At 50.2% G+C, this 14,821-nt stretch overlaps 1 protein-coding gene across 1 annotated transcript; it reads right to left on the bottom strand.

Moving 5' to 3' along the window:
* Nucleotides 1-9,768: 9,768 nt before the first annotated feature.
* Nucleotides 9,769-11,145, bottom strand: HOXB1 (homeobox B1). The gene is made up of 2 exons (XM_070394910.1): nucleotides 10,566-11,145; nucleotides 9,769-10,097 (listed from the first exon to the last, which is right to left on the bottom strand). The coding sequence occupies exons 1-2, from the start codon at nucleotides 11,143-11,145 to the stop codon at nucleotides 9,769-9,771; spliced, it is 909 nt and encodes a 302-aa protein (XP_070251011.1).
* Between the last annotated feature and the right edge of the window lie 3,676 nt (nucleotides 11,146-14,821).

The following is a 14,821-nucleotide window of genomic DNA, read 5'->3' as shown; positions in this document are numbered from 1 at the left end:
CCCTTAACAAAATTCCTTTAAGCTTGCAGGGTCATGGTGTGTATGGGGGCAGGGGTGTGGGGGCAGGGAGAGTCCTTTCTCTTCAGGTACACCTAGTATAGAAAGACCTACTCTTCAGACCTGTCAACGATTTGTGAGCTTTTCTCTCTTCTCTCCTAATCCAGGTTTTCAGAACCCACTGGAGAGTGGACCCTGTGGCTCAGGAAACCACTCCCAGTTCAAGGCTGAAGCAGGAAAGGGCTGAGTGAGACCCTATGTGACTTCAGGAAAACTGTCTGCATCTTGGTCCCTAACTCAGTGGAAAGAAGAGGATGGAAGAGTGCTCCTCCAGGCTTTCCCTGACCCAAGAGAAGAATCTGAACTATGTCTCAGCAACAGAGCAAATATTTACACTTGTCAGCAAAAATAAGATTGAAAACTAAACTTAAAATATCTGTGGGGGTGGGGGAGGAGAGGGAATCAGGCCCTTTCTTGTTTTCCAGGGGAGGAATCTGACATTGGAAGCATCTCAGCACCTGGTCAATGCAGAATACATAAGAGCAAGAGATTTATGTACTGATTCAATTCACTTCAATCCTAGGATCCGGCTTCCCCACTCCCCACAGAGATTTGTGTACAAGAGAGCTGGAAGAAGAGAAAGGAAGAGTAGAGCCAAATTTGCTTTGAGCCCTAGCCGGTTTGGCTTACTGGATAGAGCGTCGGCCTGCAGACTGAAGGATCCCAGGTTCAATTCCGGTCAAGAGCACGTGTGCCCGGGTTGCAGGCTCTATCCCCAGTAGGGGGCTTGCAGGGCGTGCCCGATAGATGATAATCTCTCATCATTGATGTTTCTGTCTCTCTCTCTCTCCCTCTCCCTTCCTCCCTGAAATCAATAAAAATATATCTTTTTTAAAATGTTGCTTTGAATATTTTCCAATCTTCTATATCCCTTTCACTTAGAAAGACTAAAGCGCCAAAAAAAAAAGACCTATATCTATTGCTGATAAACTCTCTTCTTATTCAAAAAGAGAAATTTTTAAAAACAGATTTCTTTTTCTTTAGAGTTTTTTAGAAAGAGAGGATTTGGGAAGACAAACTATTTTTGGTAGATTTATTTAATGCACATTTGAAAGTTTAATGTCTTTCAAAATTAGGTGAGGATGTTAAAGAACCCAAAGTTGGAATTGGTATTAGACATTAACTGGATGAATTTTTTTTTAATTTTTGTATCTGTCCCATTGTTCTTCATTATTAAATTCTAAGGATATGCCGAAACCGGTTTGGCCCAGTGGTTAGAGCGTCGGCCTGCGGACTGAACGGTCCCAGGTTCGATTCCGGTCAAGGGCATGTACGTGGGTTGTGGGCACATCCCCAGGAGGAGATGTGCAGGAGGCAGCTGATCGATGTTTCTCTCTCATCATCGATGTTTCTAACTCTCTATTTCTCTCCCTTCCTCTCTGTAAAAAAATCAATAAAATATATATATTTTTTAAAAATTCTAAGGATAAACACAAGCTCTTTTTTTTTTTTCCTACTCGAGGTAGAACAATTCAGGTAAAGCATACTAAACTCTGGATCCAAATACCCAAATGAAAACCAGGAAAGCCACCTTTCCAGAGCTTTGGTATTCTGTGAAGAAAATGTAGATTAGTTATGTTTGGAATTTTTCGTTTGTTTAGTTTGCTGTGTCTTAATTTTTGCTTAGCCACATACCACCTAACATGGAGAGCTGATTCCTTTCTCAACTCCTTTCATTTTCATTTCCATCCTGGGAATTCTGTAGAAATAGGTTAGATTGAAGGATTTTTAGCAAAAAACCCTCTTACTTTTTATGTCTATATGGAGAACTCTTCTATTTTCCACTCACACTGCTCGGAAGGTTTGTTTGGCACTACTTACAGCCACAAGGAACTCGGAAGAGTGGAAGAGCAAGAGAAGCTCTCCACGCAGGTAACCTGCCTTGCTTTAGCGAGCGGTTGCAGCCATGTCTGCAGAGCTGTGTTTTTGGTCGGGGTCACAAGTAACAATGCTTGTTTTTAGATAGGTCTGTAATTGTTGTAAGGGAGGCCGGCATGTCTGCGGGAATGTGTCAAGGTGTGGATTTCAATGGGTTTGAAATGTTTGCACTGTAGGTGGGAGCCTGCAGGCCCGCTGACCCTTTCAAAGGCATCTCTGCAATTCCCCATTTCCATGCACCCAAATTGCTGAATTTGAATTGCTGAATGGAGACCCCATGCTGGATTCGGGACTTGCCCCACCCCACCCCACCCATCCTCCTGGGAAGACATTGGCTTCCTGGCTTCCTCTGACTCTTTCTAGTTTCAGCTCCCTGGGCAGGGTCTCCCCTTCTGAGCCCCAAAGGTGGGAATTAAAAATTGAGTTCCAGGAAATGACTGAGTCTGAATAGGACAGACTCTGGAGGAAGTGGAAGAGGGAATGGGAGGAGGAGGAGGGAATTCGGGGCTGGAAAAGAATGTGGAATAGCTCTTCCTGCAAGCTGCCGTCCTGTATTTCCTTACCTGCACCTCAAAGGATTTTTCCCCTAAACAGCTGGTTGTCCAGATTTCACCTGTTCAGACTTCTCATCCAGAAAAACAACAGCGCCTAGCAGAGGCTGCGGGCTGGGCGAAAGAACTCTGGCCAAAATGGTTAGAACCAGGCCCAGGACCCTCCACTCTTTGCTTTCCTTCAGGTTGCTGCTGAAGAATTCCCTCCCCCAGCTTTGTTGTTTGGGTGGGGTGATCTAGAACTTTCACCCCAGGATGAAGTGTAGGGGAGACCAGTCAGGTAACTTTCCCTTTTCCTTAACCGTCTCCCTTTCCTTTTCCTGCTTTAAGTTAGGCTTCTGTTTCTGGGAGCAGGATCCAGGTGTGTAGATCTATGGTGGTGGGAATAAGCAGCAGGATGACATCAATTCCCAACAATTTTCACTGATGGTAACTGGCCAGGCCAGACTGGGTGATCTTCATCGGGGCTCTGAAACGTTCAAGGGGTGGCCTTCCTTGCCTTCGAGTTCCATTAGCATTGAAAGTAATGCTTCTTATGTACCCCTTTAGACCTAAACAAATCCATGCACTGCACTGCCCTGCGTGAATTCACTTTATTGGCCCTAGAAGGGGAAGACATCCCAAACATTTTTTTTTAAGATGAAAGGAAACCTTGGTCCATTCGCATATAAAGGACACTTGACTCTGCGGGGCGCAGGGGGGGGGGGGGGGTCAGCTGGGGGATGGAGAAGGCTTGTCTGTGACAGGAGCACCTCGCCTGGATCTCCCTGCAGAAGGATGGCATCTCTGTCCCTTTTCTACCGACCTTTCTACCAATCTAAACATCCAGCTGGGCCTTCAAATCCTTTACGTTCCCAAAGTTGAGTCTTTTCTTGAGTTTACACTTGTTAAAGGAGCCCAAACAAAACAAACAAACAAAAACTGTAGGCAACCCTGGGAGCACACTCGCCCTGAAGCCATCACTGCCTGAGACAGATACTTTTAACAAAGGGAAGGGGGGAGAAAAAGAAAATGCCTCCCAAACTCCTCCCATCTCTAGCCCTATTTCCATTACCTTTATATTAATATTAATACATTGCCTCTGGTAAAACTCTTGGACTAATTGAACATCTGAAGCCCTCATCATTTCAGAGCACCATTTTGGGGATGTCTGGACAGGAGACTTTTGCTCCAACATTCATTTTTCCAACAAATATTTACTAAGCATCTACTATGTGCCAGGCATTGTTCAAGGCATTGGAAATTAAGCAATGAATAAAACAGACAAAAATCTCAGCCTTCATGGACCTTCCATTCTAGAATGTTAGGAGGCGAGAGATTGTTTTCATATATGGTTGCTGGAAACATGCATGTCACTTCTTTGCTGTATTAACTCTTTTGGTGTCTTTGGAAAGAGTCCAAACTATTACAAGTTTACCAACATAATCTATAATACTAATAACATGCAGATAGATATGTGGCCCTTCACAGTCCTGGGTCATCTCCCCAAACCAACAATACCATTTTAGCCAATCTCCATGCACCCGTTCCCCAAAAAGACAATCATTTGCTGAATCTTCTCTCCTCTGGGAGGCCCAGGCTGCTGGTCTAACAAGACTGGAGAGACCAGGGCATGACCCCATGACCAAGACCCTTCCCCCCGCCCCACTGGCCTCAGCAATCCTCTGGACAGACTGCTAGCAGGGGCTGGGGGGTGGGAGCTGGCAAGCCATTGCAGGGCTGAACTCTCCATGAACCAGGAAAGAATGGGGGTGGGGGAGGCCGAGAGAGCCAGCAGGAACAGACTGAGGAGGAAGCAAGGCTTCTAGGCAAACCTCTCTGGCTGGATAAATATTGAGCCGCCTCATCTCCGAGGTGGGGATTGAAATGGGGCTGTCAAGCCAGAGTAAACTGAAGGGAGCTTTAGGCCTCAGAGGAGCAGAGGGTACATGTTTTGTAGGACTCCCTCCCTCCTAGGTTCCCCTTTAGGCAGAAAGAACTGCAGAGCTCAGAATTATCTGGACCCAGGCCAGTGAGCTTGAGAGCTTGAAGGAAATGGACTAGGGGTGGGGTGGGGTTTAGGGTGAGACTGAATTTAATTAGCTCTAACTAGGCCAGTAGACTATATGCAACCGGATGCTTCCCGCCCCCCCCCCCCCCCACCTGCACCTCCATCCTAGACCAAGGTTAACATTCCTTCTTCCCTATGTCTTCTTCTATCCTCAGAGGAAAGAATGAGCCAAGCTGCAGTGGTACAATTCAATTTGTATTAAAAACTGGGAAAGCAGGCCCAGAGAGGACACCCAAGAGGCCCTTGGTAGAGAAAATTCTGGGAACCTCCTATAAAGTTCTTCTCTGGAGTATCTGATCCATTTATATTTTGATGAAGCGAACAATAGTGGACAAGGACCAAGAGGTCTCTCTCTGAGCTGAAGTCTACAGCTGCTTGAGCCTCTCTGTTTTTCCAGAAATGGGCATTAAATATTTTGCATCTCCAACTCCTGTCCTGCCCAAGACTCACTTTGATTATATAAAGCAAAAGCTGAAGCATCTGTGGTTGAGTCATGCAAAGAAGTCATGCAAAGAAGTCATGCAAGGAAGTCCTTAGAGCCAGGACTAAACCATCAGAAAAAAATCTGTCACAACTGCAGGGGGTGCCAATCTCATGCCCTACATGAGAATGTGCTGCCAGAGTTATGCAAGGAGGCTGTCCTGCCAAGAGCATGTCTCCTTATGATACACTACTTACTGTAAACCAGTATTCTGTGGGACTACCTGGAACCCTTTCATCCATAATTTATTCCCTAGCAGCAAGTTTCATGGTTCTGATACCAGGTGGGTCTGTGGGTGCAGTGCAAGAGGACCAAGGCTGAAGGATATCTGCTTCCATCATGCCAAAAACAACTCAGGATGAAAAAGTAGTAGGAAAAATGTCTCGTGGGAATACATAAAACAGAAAATTTCTACCGAACACTGCCAGACAGCATTCTAAGTGTTTCTGATACATCTCATTTATTCTTCAATGTCTTCCATTTTACATCTGAAGAAATGGAAGCACGGGGAAATTGAATAACTGGCGTAAGCTCACCCAGCTAATAAGAGGGGGGCCACGTTGATAACGAAGTTATACTTCAGAACCTTTGCCCCCCACCACTCTAAATCAGGACCTCAAAGTGTCTGCCTTCAAGACTTCCTATCCATCCTCTCAATGGAGAAGGGAGGGAACGAGTGTGGGAGGCTCAGGATAGCTCTCCTCTTCCTCAGGTGAGTAGGCTGAGGCCTGAAGGAAAGGAAGGGGTCTCAACCCAATGAGGTGCTCTCAGCTGCTAAGAAGGAATCCCTTCTACCTGTCCTTAGCCCTATACCCTGTCTCTAGTTCCATACACCTAAGTTGGGGTCAAACAAGATGTGAGAGTGCGCGCACATCTCAAAGGATCAAGAAGTGCTCTGGAATAGATAAAGGACTATAGAAAAGGGGGAGGGTGAGTCCCTTTGAGTAATAATAATAATTACTATTATTCTTATTATAGCTCACATGTATCTATTAGGGACTGCTCCAAGCATTTTGCACATATTAAGTTATTTAATCCCAGCATCAACTTTATGAAATACGTACTATTATGATCTTCATTTTGTAGATAGTAAGACTGGGTGCAGGGAATTAGGCAGCCTGCTCAAGGCTTGAGAGGCAGCGCTGGAAGGATTTGAAACCAGGTGTCCAGGACATCTCCCCAACCCCTCGGCTGTCACCCGGAGGTGTCCCCAGCCTTCCCATCTGCACCCTCTTCCACTCCCCATCCCACCAAATCCCTTCCAGCAGCCCAGTGGTATTGGTGCAGAGAATGTTCATAACAAAGAAACCCACATTAAAAGTAAGGAGAACTTCAGGGGTTTTTAATTCTCTTTTTCTTGTCTCTTGTCCAGAAGATCAAAGGACCTCGCATTGGGAGAACAAACGCTAAAGGAAAAGGCAAATGAAAGAGGAAAAGTTCACACTTGGGGCTGAGAAACAGATGGTGCAGAGGGCTGGGTGGAGTGGAGGCTTAACTGTCCCACCACTCAGACCGTCGGGGAGGGGCCAGGAGATGCTCCTCAGAAACCTTGTCAAGTTTTCTGAAGAATCAAGAAAAAAAAACCTCTCAAGATTTTTACTTTCAAACCAGCAGATTTTTTTTGAAATCTAGAAAAGGAAGGTGTAAGAGTGGCGGGAGGGCTTTCAATTTTTGCAGAAATGCACTTTCAGATGCCCTGGTGAATATGATTCCCTTCACCCCTTCAAGGCCTGAGAAACACCCACCAGTCTGAAAGGCATGGAGGAGTCTCTGACTGGAAAGTTTAACCAAGACCATCAACTTAATTCAACTGCAGCAAACTGTGTTTCTGTTTATTTGGTTGACCATTTTCTCCTTTGTCCTTTATGCTGGGGAAACACACAGTGATCTTTTCTTTCTCCAAATAAGTGCCTCCTGTGGAAACCAATCTGGGGCCTTAACTTCAAAGTGGGATTTTAGGAGAGAGCCAAGGGGGACGGGGTCAGTGGCTTTGCACCTAAGGAGGTAGGAGGCTCCTATTTATTGTGGATTATTTTGAGTCTGTGCCTCTGTGAACAGAGAATTGATTTGCCCCCTCACCCTTCCCTGGGGGAATCTGGTGGTTCCTTGCGCTGTGACACAAAATCAAATGGGCAGCCTTCCCTTTCCTCCTGTCCCTTCCATCATGTCACCCTCCCCCGGGACCAGCCTGAGGCCCAGATCCACCATCCTTGTGGCCCTGCTCTAACCACTGCTCCTCCCTGCTTTCCTGCCCACTGATCCAAAGTTGTAGGATCCACAATTACCCCAACCAGAAGGCTCTACTGGCTTACACTGGGCCGGCTCCAAGCAAGGGGAGTTTTGTTTCCACAGACACTTGCTCTGTCCCCTCTTTCCCTTTGGGGAAGCCCATCTTGATGGCAATTTCAATTAAATATAGAAAAGCAGTTAGTAGATTTTTTTGAAGACGGAGGACCAGGCAGGAACCTCTGGGAAAGCTAGACTTCCTCTTGCTACACACTCTCTTCCTCTGCAGCTGGGCTGTGCCATTCTTGCTCATTGCCTCTCCTATAATGGCACCAATTTCATTAGGAAGCAAACGCTGGGCGTTTCATATACATGCTCTTAGTCCTCTTAGCTGTTCTCTTCGCTGCCTCTCTTCCTCTGAATCGTCAAAAATTAAATGGATGGGGTGGATAAGTGCCCCCCCCCCTCCACTGCCGCCCCCACCAGCTGTCCTGGCTCGGGGGCATGTGGGCTCCCTGGGTAACCGGAATCAATAAAGCGGGTCTCTGGTGCCCGGAGCCCGCAGGCGCGGGTCATCTCAATGGCACTGAGAGGCCAGTGAGCGATGGAGGTTTGTTGACCATCGCGGAGCTTCCTGAGCCCAGGCCTCCCCACCCCCACACCCCCTCCCCGCAGCAGACCAAGGGTTTGTTGGTGGGACGGCCCTGGAGACAATAGCTGTCCCCGCGGGTGCTCTGTTGGCTTGTTTGGAAAGCCCAAAGGCGCTTGAAGGTAAAAAGGTCAGCTCCAGATCCGGACCTACCTCGGCCTCCTCCCCCACCCCCAGGCCCCTGGGCCTCCAACTTGCCCCCTTGGGGCCACCTTCCCCTTCTCCCATACCCACTCGCCCTTTTTGAGGCCGCCTTCTTCCTGTGGCCCAGCACCAAAGACCCGGGGAGCTCACCTTCAACCCTGGGAGGGTGGCACTGAGCTGGGTGGTTGGCACTTTGGAGGTGGGCCAGCTGTGGCTGAGTGTCCTAGCCTCTCTGGCTTCCAATGTCTGGACGGATGTCCTGGCTGAGTGGAAGAGAGCTGGGTTGGGGACGACCCATCCTCTGACTCTCTCTCTGTATGCCAGGCCTTGTCTGGGGGGTAAGGGTGGGGGAGGGGGGAGTTGCCTTTGCCTTCCCCCACTCATCCTACTCTTTTTATACCCTTTTCTGTTTTCTCCAGAGAGCTCTCCTTTCCTGCCTTCCTCTCAGGACTTTCTCCCAACTATTTCCTCCCCATGCCCTTTTCCTCCATCTCTGTCTTGCTTCTTCCAGTGACCCGGGGAATGACATCTGTCAGACCTGGAGACCTGGTTCTGGTTCTGCTTTAGATCCACCCAGTTCTTTCCAGCCCAGCCAGGCTTGGCCAACTCTGTCTTCCCCTCTCCTCAGGATTCTTGGAGCAGAAAGCCATCTGGACCCTGAGGTGGAGGAGCAGAAGCAGTCGGGAAGAAGGGAAAACACAGACTTTATTGCAATGAGGTAGTTGGAGGTACAGAGAGAACCCAGCTTGCTTGGGGCTCAGGTTTCCAGAAACTCGGGTGGTGCCCCCACGGTCTCCAAGGTTCAGAGAAATGCCTGCAGCTGCTAGGAGCTGTCGCAGCACCTGGGCCTCCCTGTTCTCCCCCCAGAGAGTGGGGGGCCGAGGTGGAGATGGGGATGAGGGTCCTGGGTTTCCAGAAGGCAATAAATAGGGTAGGAACTAGTGGGGGCGCGCCTGCGCCTTCCTGGTGGAGACTTGCTGGGGGCAGGCCTCGCACAACATTCCATAAGTCTCAGCAGAACCAAGTTCCGAAACACTTTGGTGGCTTAGAGATGAGATCGCTGGGAGGGGAGGAGTCAGGTCTCAGGAAACAACCTCTGGAGGCTGCATTAGTGCAATACAAATGGGGGGGGGGGGGTAATAGGGGTAGATGGGGGGGGTGCTTTTTGGTCTGTCACAAGGCAGCTGGTGCTATTGTAAGGTCTGTGGTGATTGGAGAGAGTAAGCATTGGTGATAGGCCCGCACCCAAACACGTCCCACACAAGAAACTCCTAGGCCTTCTCTCCGTCCCAGGCCTAGAAGGGGGAGTTAGGACAGGGGTGAGTGCATGAGGACAGTCCTCGCAGCTCAAAGGCACTGAACTGAGCCAACCGAAGTTGTGAGGGAAGCAGAATTCGGGAGATTCCGCTTGCTCCCACCCAACCCGGGCTGATCCCCAGATCAAAGGCGACAGGCAGCCCTTCCCTCCACATCCGGCAGGTTACAGGTCTCCCACGCCTCTGGTCCCATAGGGTCCCCAGCCGTCAGCATCCCACCCAGACCGGAGGAAAGTGTTTCCTTGCTGCCCCCTAAGGCAGCTCCAAACTGGCGCCCCCCGGCCGGCCCCCTGCCCATGGTGACAATCTCCCATCGGTAATTTAGCCCAGGCCCGGGTTAGGGGGAGCGGAGGCGGCGGAGGCGAGGGCTGGATGGCGGCGCTGGGGAGCCCCGTCGGTCGGTCGGGAGGCTGAGCTCAGGAGGTGACGGAGCTGGGCGAGGCCTCCGGGGAGGTGCACGTGGACTGGTCGGAGGCGTCTCCCGTGGCCTCCTTGGAACAGCCTGGAGGGGCTGGGGGCAGCCGGCCTCCCTCCCGCTCGCGCTTCTTCTGCTTCATGCGCCGGTTCTGGAACCAAATCTTGACCTGCGTCTCGTTGAGCTCCAGGGTGGCGGCGATCTCCACCCTCCGGGCCCGGCTCAGGTACTTGTTGAAATGGAACTCCTTCTCCAGCTCGGTCAGCTGCCGCGTCGTGAAGTTGGTGCGGAGGCCGCCGGAAGCGCCCAGGCCCAGCTCCGACACCTTTGCTAGGGGCGGGGCGGGGCGGAGAAGGCGCGTCAGTGAGCTCACCTTTCTCCTCGCCCCCTCCCCCCGGGCCACCCTGCACCCCCTTCACCATTCTGTCCGACTTCTGCTCTCAAAGTTCTCGTGGATCACCAGGCACACCCCACCCTCAAGGTGTTCTCCAGATCTGGAGCAACCTGCCCCACACTTCCATTCCCCACCCCCCAGCCCGCTGGGCGCGCCAGGTCCTGGGCTGTGCTAGGCACACAGATCAGGAAGTTGGGGGTGAGGGTGGAGACTTACTCTGAAGGGTAGACCCGCACTCACTCAGTGGGGTCCCCACCCGTCCTGAGACAGGCGGAGTGCTCTTACCTGTCTCTACCAGAGCGTCTCCGAGCAAGGACCCCGGCCTGGGCTCAGGACACCCCAGTGCAGGAGCAGCAGAGCGGCTTTGGGGCCCCGGAGAGAGGGTGGCCACGCCTGAGCCCTACCTGTCTTGGGCGGGTTCCTCTTAACCTTCATCCAGTCGAACGTCCGGGCAGTGGGGGCGCTGGGTTCTGACGTGCTGGGCGATTCCTTGTCCTCGGAGAGGAGATCAGCATAGGCCGGTGCAAAGCTCCCTCTCTGCTCCGTCCCGTAAGGGGGCTGTGGCGGAGGGTACGGCCCGGGGCCAGCTCCGCCGGTTCCATAGCCGTCGGACAAGCCCCCCAGCTGGGCCCCATAGCTCGAAGGACAGAAATAGCCTCCATCTCCTTCTGGTTGGCCCAGAGGGTAGTACTGAGAAGGCCCATAGCTGGGGCTGCAAGTCGCCGGGGGGTACCCCGAGGTCGCGGAGCTGGGGAAGGGCACCCCCAGTGCCGAAGGCGGCTGCTGGACGGGATAGCCTGAGTTCTGCTGAAGCTCGGGGCTGGGCAGCCCCCCACCATAGCGGGTCTCGCTTGCGTAGCTGTCAACATCGGGAGCCGAGCTGGGGGGGAAGGAAGTAGGGGCGCTGTGGTGGGCGCTGTAGGCGCTGGGTCCCCGGTTACAGAGTGGGTACTCTAAGAAGGAGTTCATCCTATTATAGTCCATGCGTGGAGGCCGCAGGAGGGTCGGCCCGTTTTGGGGAGACACCCTCTTGCCCTACAACCTTTCGGCAGTATGTCACAGCGCTGAAGCTTGCATCCATGGCCTGGGCCAGCTCTCCTGGGCCAGCGCTCCCCCAGGAAGGGGGTAGAGAGTGGGGGTGGAGGGGCGCATGTGATCTCTCCCAGGCCAATGGGCGCAGTGGGCCAGAGTTTGGCAGCCCCAGCGCCCATCCATCACCCCCCAATCATTAGCATGACAAAGACACTTCAATCACCCGCAGCCCATCCATCTGAGAGCGACGTGGAAGCGTCAAAAACATCTTTCTTCAAAGACTTTTGGAAAGAAGGGACCAGAGGGAGAGGGGGGGAAAGTTAGAAGAATATTGAAGACTTTCCTCCCCTCCCAACCCCCAAGACCTTCAATAGGCTCCTGGGTTATTAGATTTGGGCAAATTCAACCCAGCTGCCCCTCACTCTTCCCACACCCCAAAGGAGCCTTCCCCCCAAGGCTGTAGATGGGGAGGTAGGGAATCCAGCCTCCTTACCTTGCCCACAGCTCCCACTCCCAGTTTCTTTCTCCCAGTTTGTCTAGGGGTGATGGGCTAGGACAGCTGGGTGAGGTATGTTATCTTGGGCCAAATGGATGACTGTGAGACTGTGAAAGAAGAGGGTGCAAAAACACCTAAGGGTGTGAGGCAGGGTCTAGAATCTAGAGTTTGAATTCATTATATGAAGGGTGGGAAACTGGCATTTCAGGGGAAAAAACAGGGCAGAAATGTGGAAGGAGGATGAGAAATGCCCCCATTTCTCTCTCCATCTCTCCACATAAATGCTCTCTCCTCATTCACGCATCCATTTTTCTCCCTCAGCCTCTCTTTATATTCCCTCTGTCTCAATCCATCTCTCTGTTCGTCCATCTCTCTCCATATTTATATTTGTTCCCTACCTATCCATCAACTCATCTCTCGAGATGTATTTATCCTCTCTCTAGCCATCCATAGCTGTAGCTGGCTCGCTCACTCAAACTCAGATAACTCCCTGTCTCTCTCCAGAGAGCCATAATGAGCTCCGAGCTGGGTGATGTTTACAGGTGAAGAGGAGGGAAATTTTATTCTTTTTTCGGAAGCATTTAAAACTAGTGTGGATCCTGAATTATTTAGTTCCCTCCTACCCTTGTCTCCTTCACCACCCTCCATATCTTCTCCCCACTGCCCAAAAGAATCCCAAGCCTCAAATCCATAAGCTCAATACCAATTACATCTTAAAGATTACTCAAATTTTCAATGAATTTTCTAGACTAGATCAAGGGAGTTTGCTCAGAGAATGGGAGATTCGGTGTGGAGGTCCTGAGGCTCAGGAGTGGACTCTCACCCCTTTCTGCTCTTGTGTGTCTGTTGAGTCAGGGATGGGGGAGGAGAGGAGAACAGGAAGTGCCTCCTTCACTCTCTTCAGACTGGGCTGGGACTGGAAGAGAAGCTCTTAGGTAGAGCCCATTGATTCTCCTCCTCCAGACTCGGAGGACAAGAGCTTGGTGCAATCCAACACCCACGCTCATTTGTAACCTGTCAGGGTGTCTGCCTGGCTGGAGGCCTGAGGCCGGGGCTAGGGCAAGTCCAGGAGGGCAAGAGTTCAGGGAGGGATCTTTGTAAACAATTGAGCTCAGGAAAGGAAGAGAAGCAGGTGGGACAGGTCCAGAGAGAAACCTCAAACTCCTCAGGTTTCCTCACCCACAGAAAGGGCAGGGTGAGTACTCCTCACTCTGCAACAAACCCCAAAGTTATCTCTCAGTCTCCATTTTTCTGTTTCCCATTCCCCCTCATTTTGCCTTTCCTCTACAGTCACCTCTCCTGCTTTCTATTTTTATCCCCAGAATCACACCGCCTTTCTCTTCTCTTACTGTGAGCCTTGCTGAGCCCCCAACCAAGAAAGACCTCAAAGCATTTCACAGGACCCTGCTTCTTTCCCTCCTCACATGTTACTTCGGACCCCTGCCTAGGACCAGGACAAGCTGGGGGAGGGGGGACAGCTGGTTACTTCTTTAAGAGAGATACAATAGGGGAGGGTGAGATAATGTTCACTGCCAAAGGGATGAGGGCAGACAAAGGAAAGGAGAACTGAGATGGGAGGCAGGGGTGGCCTGCAGAGAGATTGAAGAGAAAAGGGTGTTGAGGTAAGGGCAAGCATATTTCTTTCTATTTCCCAGAAACTTCTTGGGTTTGTAGATGTTCCCAGCTTTTTCCTCTGACTTTAAGATGTTCTCCACAGTGGCCTTTGGAGAAGAAGGGTATAGGGAACTAGGGTTTCTCTTTTAACCCCAAATCTGAGCTAGGCCTATATCTGAGCTAGGCCTAACCCCGAGCTAGGCCTGGCTGCCCTGCCTCTGAGAGGCCTGAGTCTTCTCTTTCCACCTTTCCCTCAACCAGACAGAAACTACTCACCTCATCCCTTGCCCTTTTAATTATGGGAGCAATCTGAGGTCTTAAGGAGGAAGTAAATTCCAAATCAGTTTAATAAAACAGCAGAAAGCTGTGTGGGAGCTAGGGAAATGCAGTCTCCTGAGGAACAGCTGAAGCCACCAGCAGTCCATTATTAATGACAAAAAGAGAAGGGGGCGGGGCAAAAGTGCCTCAAGTTATACTGTCAGTGATTGCTTCCCCCTCAGCCCTCCAAAGTCACCATAATCTCCACTTCATCCCTGAGTCTTGCTTCCCTCTCTTGTGTAGCAGAAAGATTTAAACTTTTCCCAAAATCCCTGCTGGCTCTCCCAGCCCCAGCAGAAAGAACTGGGAGAAAAAAACAACTTGGCTCCCTAGGTTCCCAAGTCACTTCCTCCTAGAAAGAAGATTCACCATCTGACCTGAGGAGAAAGTCTATGGAGCCTGGATTTCCTGCTAATCCCACAGCTGAGTGCAAAACAAAACAAACAAGGACAAGTAATCCACATCTGGAGGAACCTATGGGCTCTAGGAGTTTCTGGTTGACCAAATGAGCTTCACCAGAGAAGGTCTGATGGTCCCAACACCCAAGTGAAATAAAGTTGATTTCCTCATTTATATAATCTACTTAGATAAGACATATAGGAGAGCAAGGAGAACACAGGAATGCTTAGGACTGAAATTATGTTTGAGAGGTGCCAGTCCTTATCACACTGAGTGTGCAAACATGGGAACAATTCTAATCAGAAGGAGGATGTGTTAGAAGTTTACACTTGATTCTGGCCTTTTCTGTGGAGGAAGCTGCTTTAGCTGGGGATTGGCAGGAGCAATTTGAACAGTTCTTTCCTTAGGTATTTATGTGTCTCTCTGCCTGCTCTCCTCAGTGCTCAGATCTTGAAGGCCAAGCCCAAGATCAAAGCTTGGAACTTAAGAATTAAAAAGATATTCAGGGTTATAACTTTTTCTCTATAATTATTTCTCCTGTTTGTGGGAAGGATGGATTTAAATTCAGTGGTATTTCTTTTAATGCAAGCTAATTAAATTGCCACAAATCTGGTCAAGAACCAGAGCCTGTAGGTGGTGCATATTGTAATTCAAACACTACTAGTTTGGGGGCCAGAATACTTGCGTTCAAATTCTTGCTTGACCAGTTCTTAGCATTATGACCCTGGACAAGTTTTCTGGTTTCTGAGTCTCAGCCTCAGAGAAGAAGAATGGGTTTAATACTACTTATTTCACTGCATT

The sequence above is a fragment of the Myotis yumanensis genome, unplaced genomic scaffold (genome assembly GCF_028538775.1).
Source record: "Myotis yumanensis isolate MYYU_CA2020_CCGP unplaced genomic scaffold, mMyoYum1.0.hap1 SCAF_16, whole genome shotgun sequence".
NCBI classification, from domain to species: domain Eukaryota; kingdom Metazoa; phylum Chordata; class Mammalia; order Chiroptera; family Vespertilionidae; genus Myotis; species Myotis yumanensis.
Note: the sequence above shows the minus strand (reverse complement) of the source record. Positions and strands in the feature narration are given on the sequence as shown.

What these genes read in the sequence shown, in the direction of transcription:
- HOXB1 (XM_070394910.1), bottom strand. Translation starts at nt 11,145, where the DNA reads ATGGACTATAATAGGATGAACTCCTTCTTAGAGTACCCACTCTGTAAC. An exon ending in GAGGAACCCGCCCAAGACAG is followed by an intron (nt 10,098 to 10,565) that starts GTAGGGCTCAGG and finishes CCCCGCCCCTAG; the next exon opens with CAAAGGTGTCGGAGCTGGGC.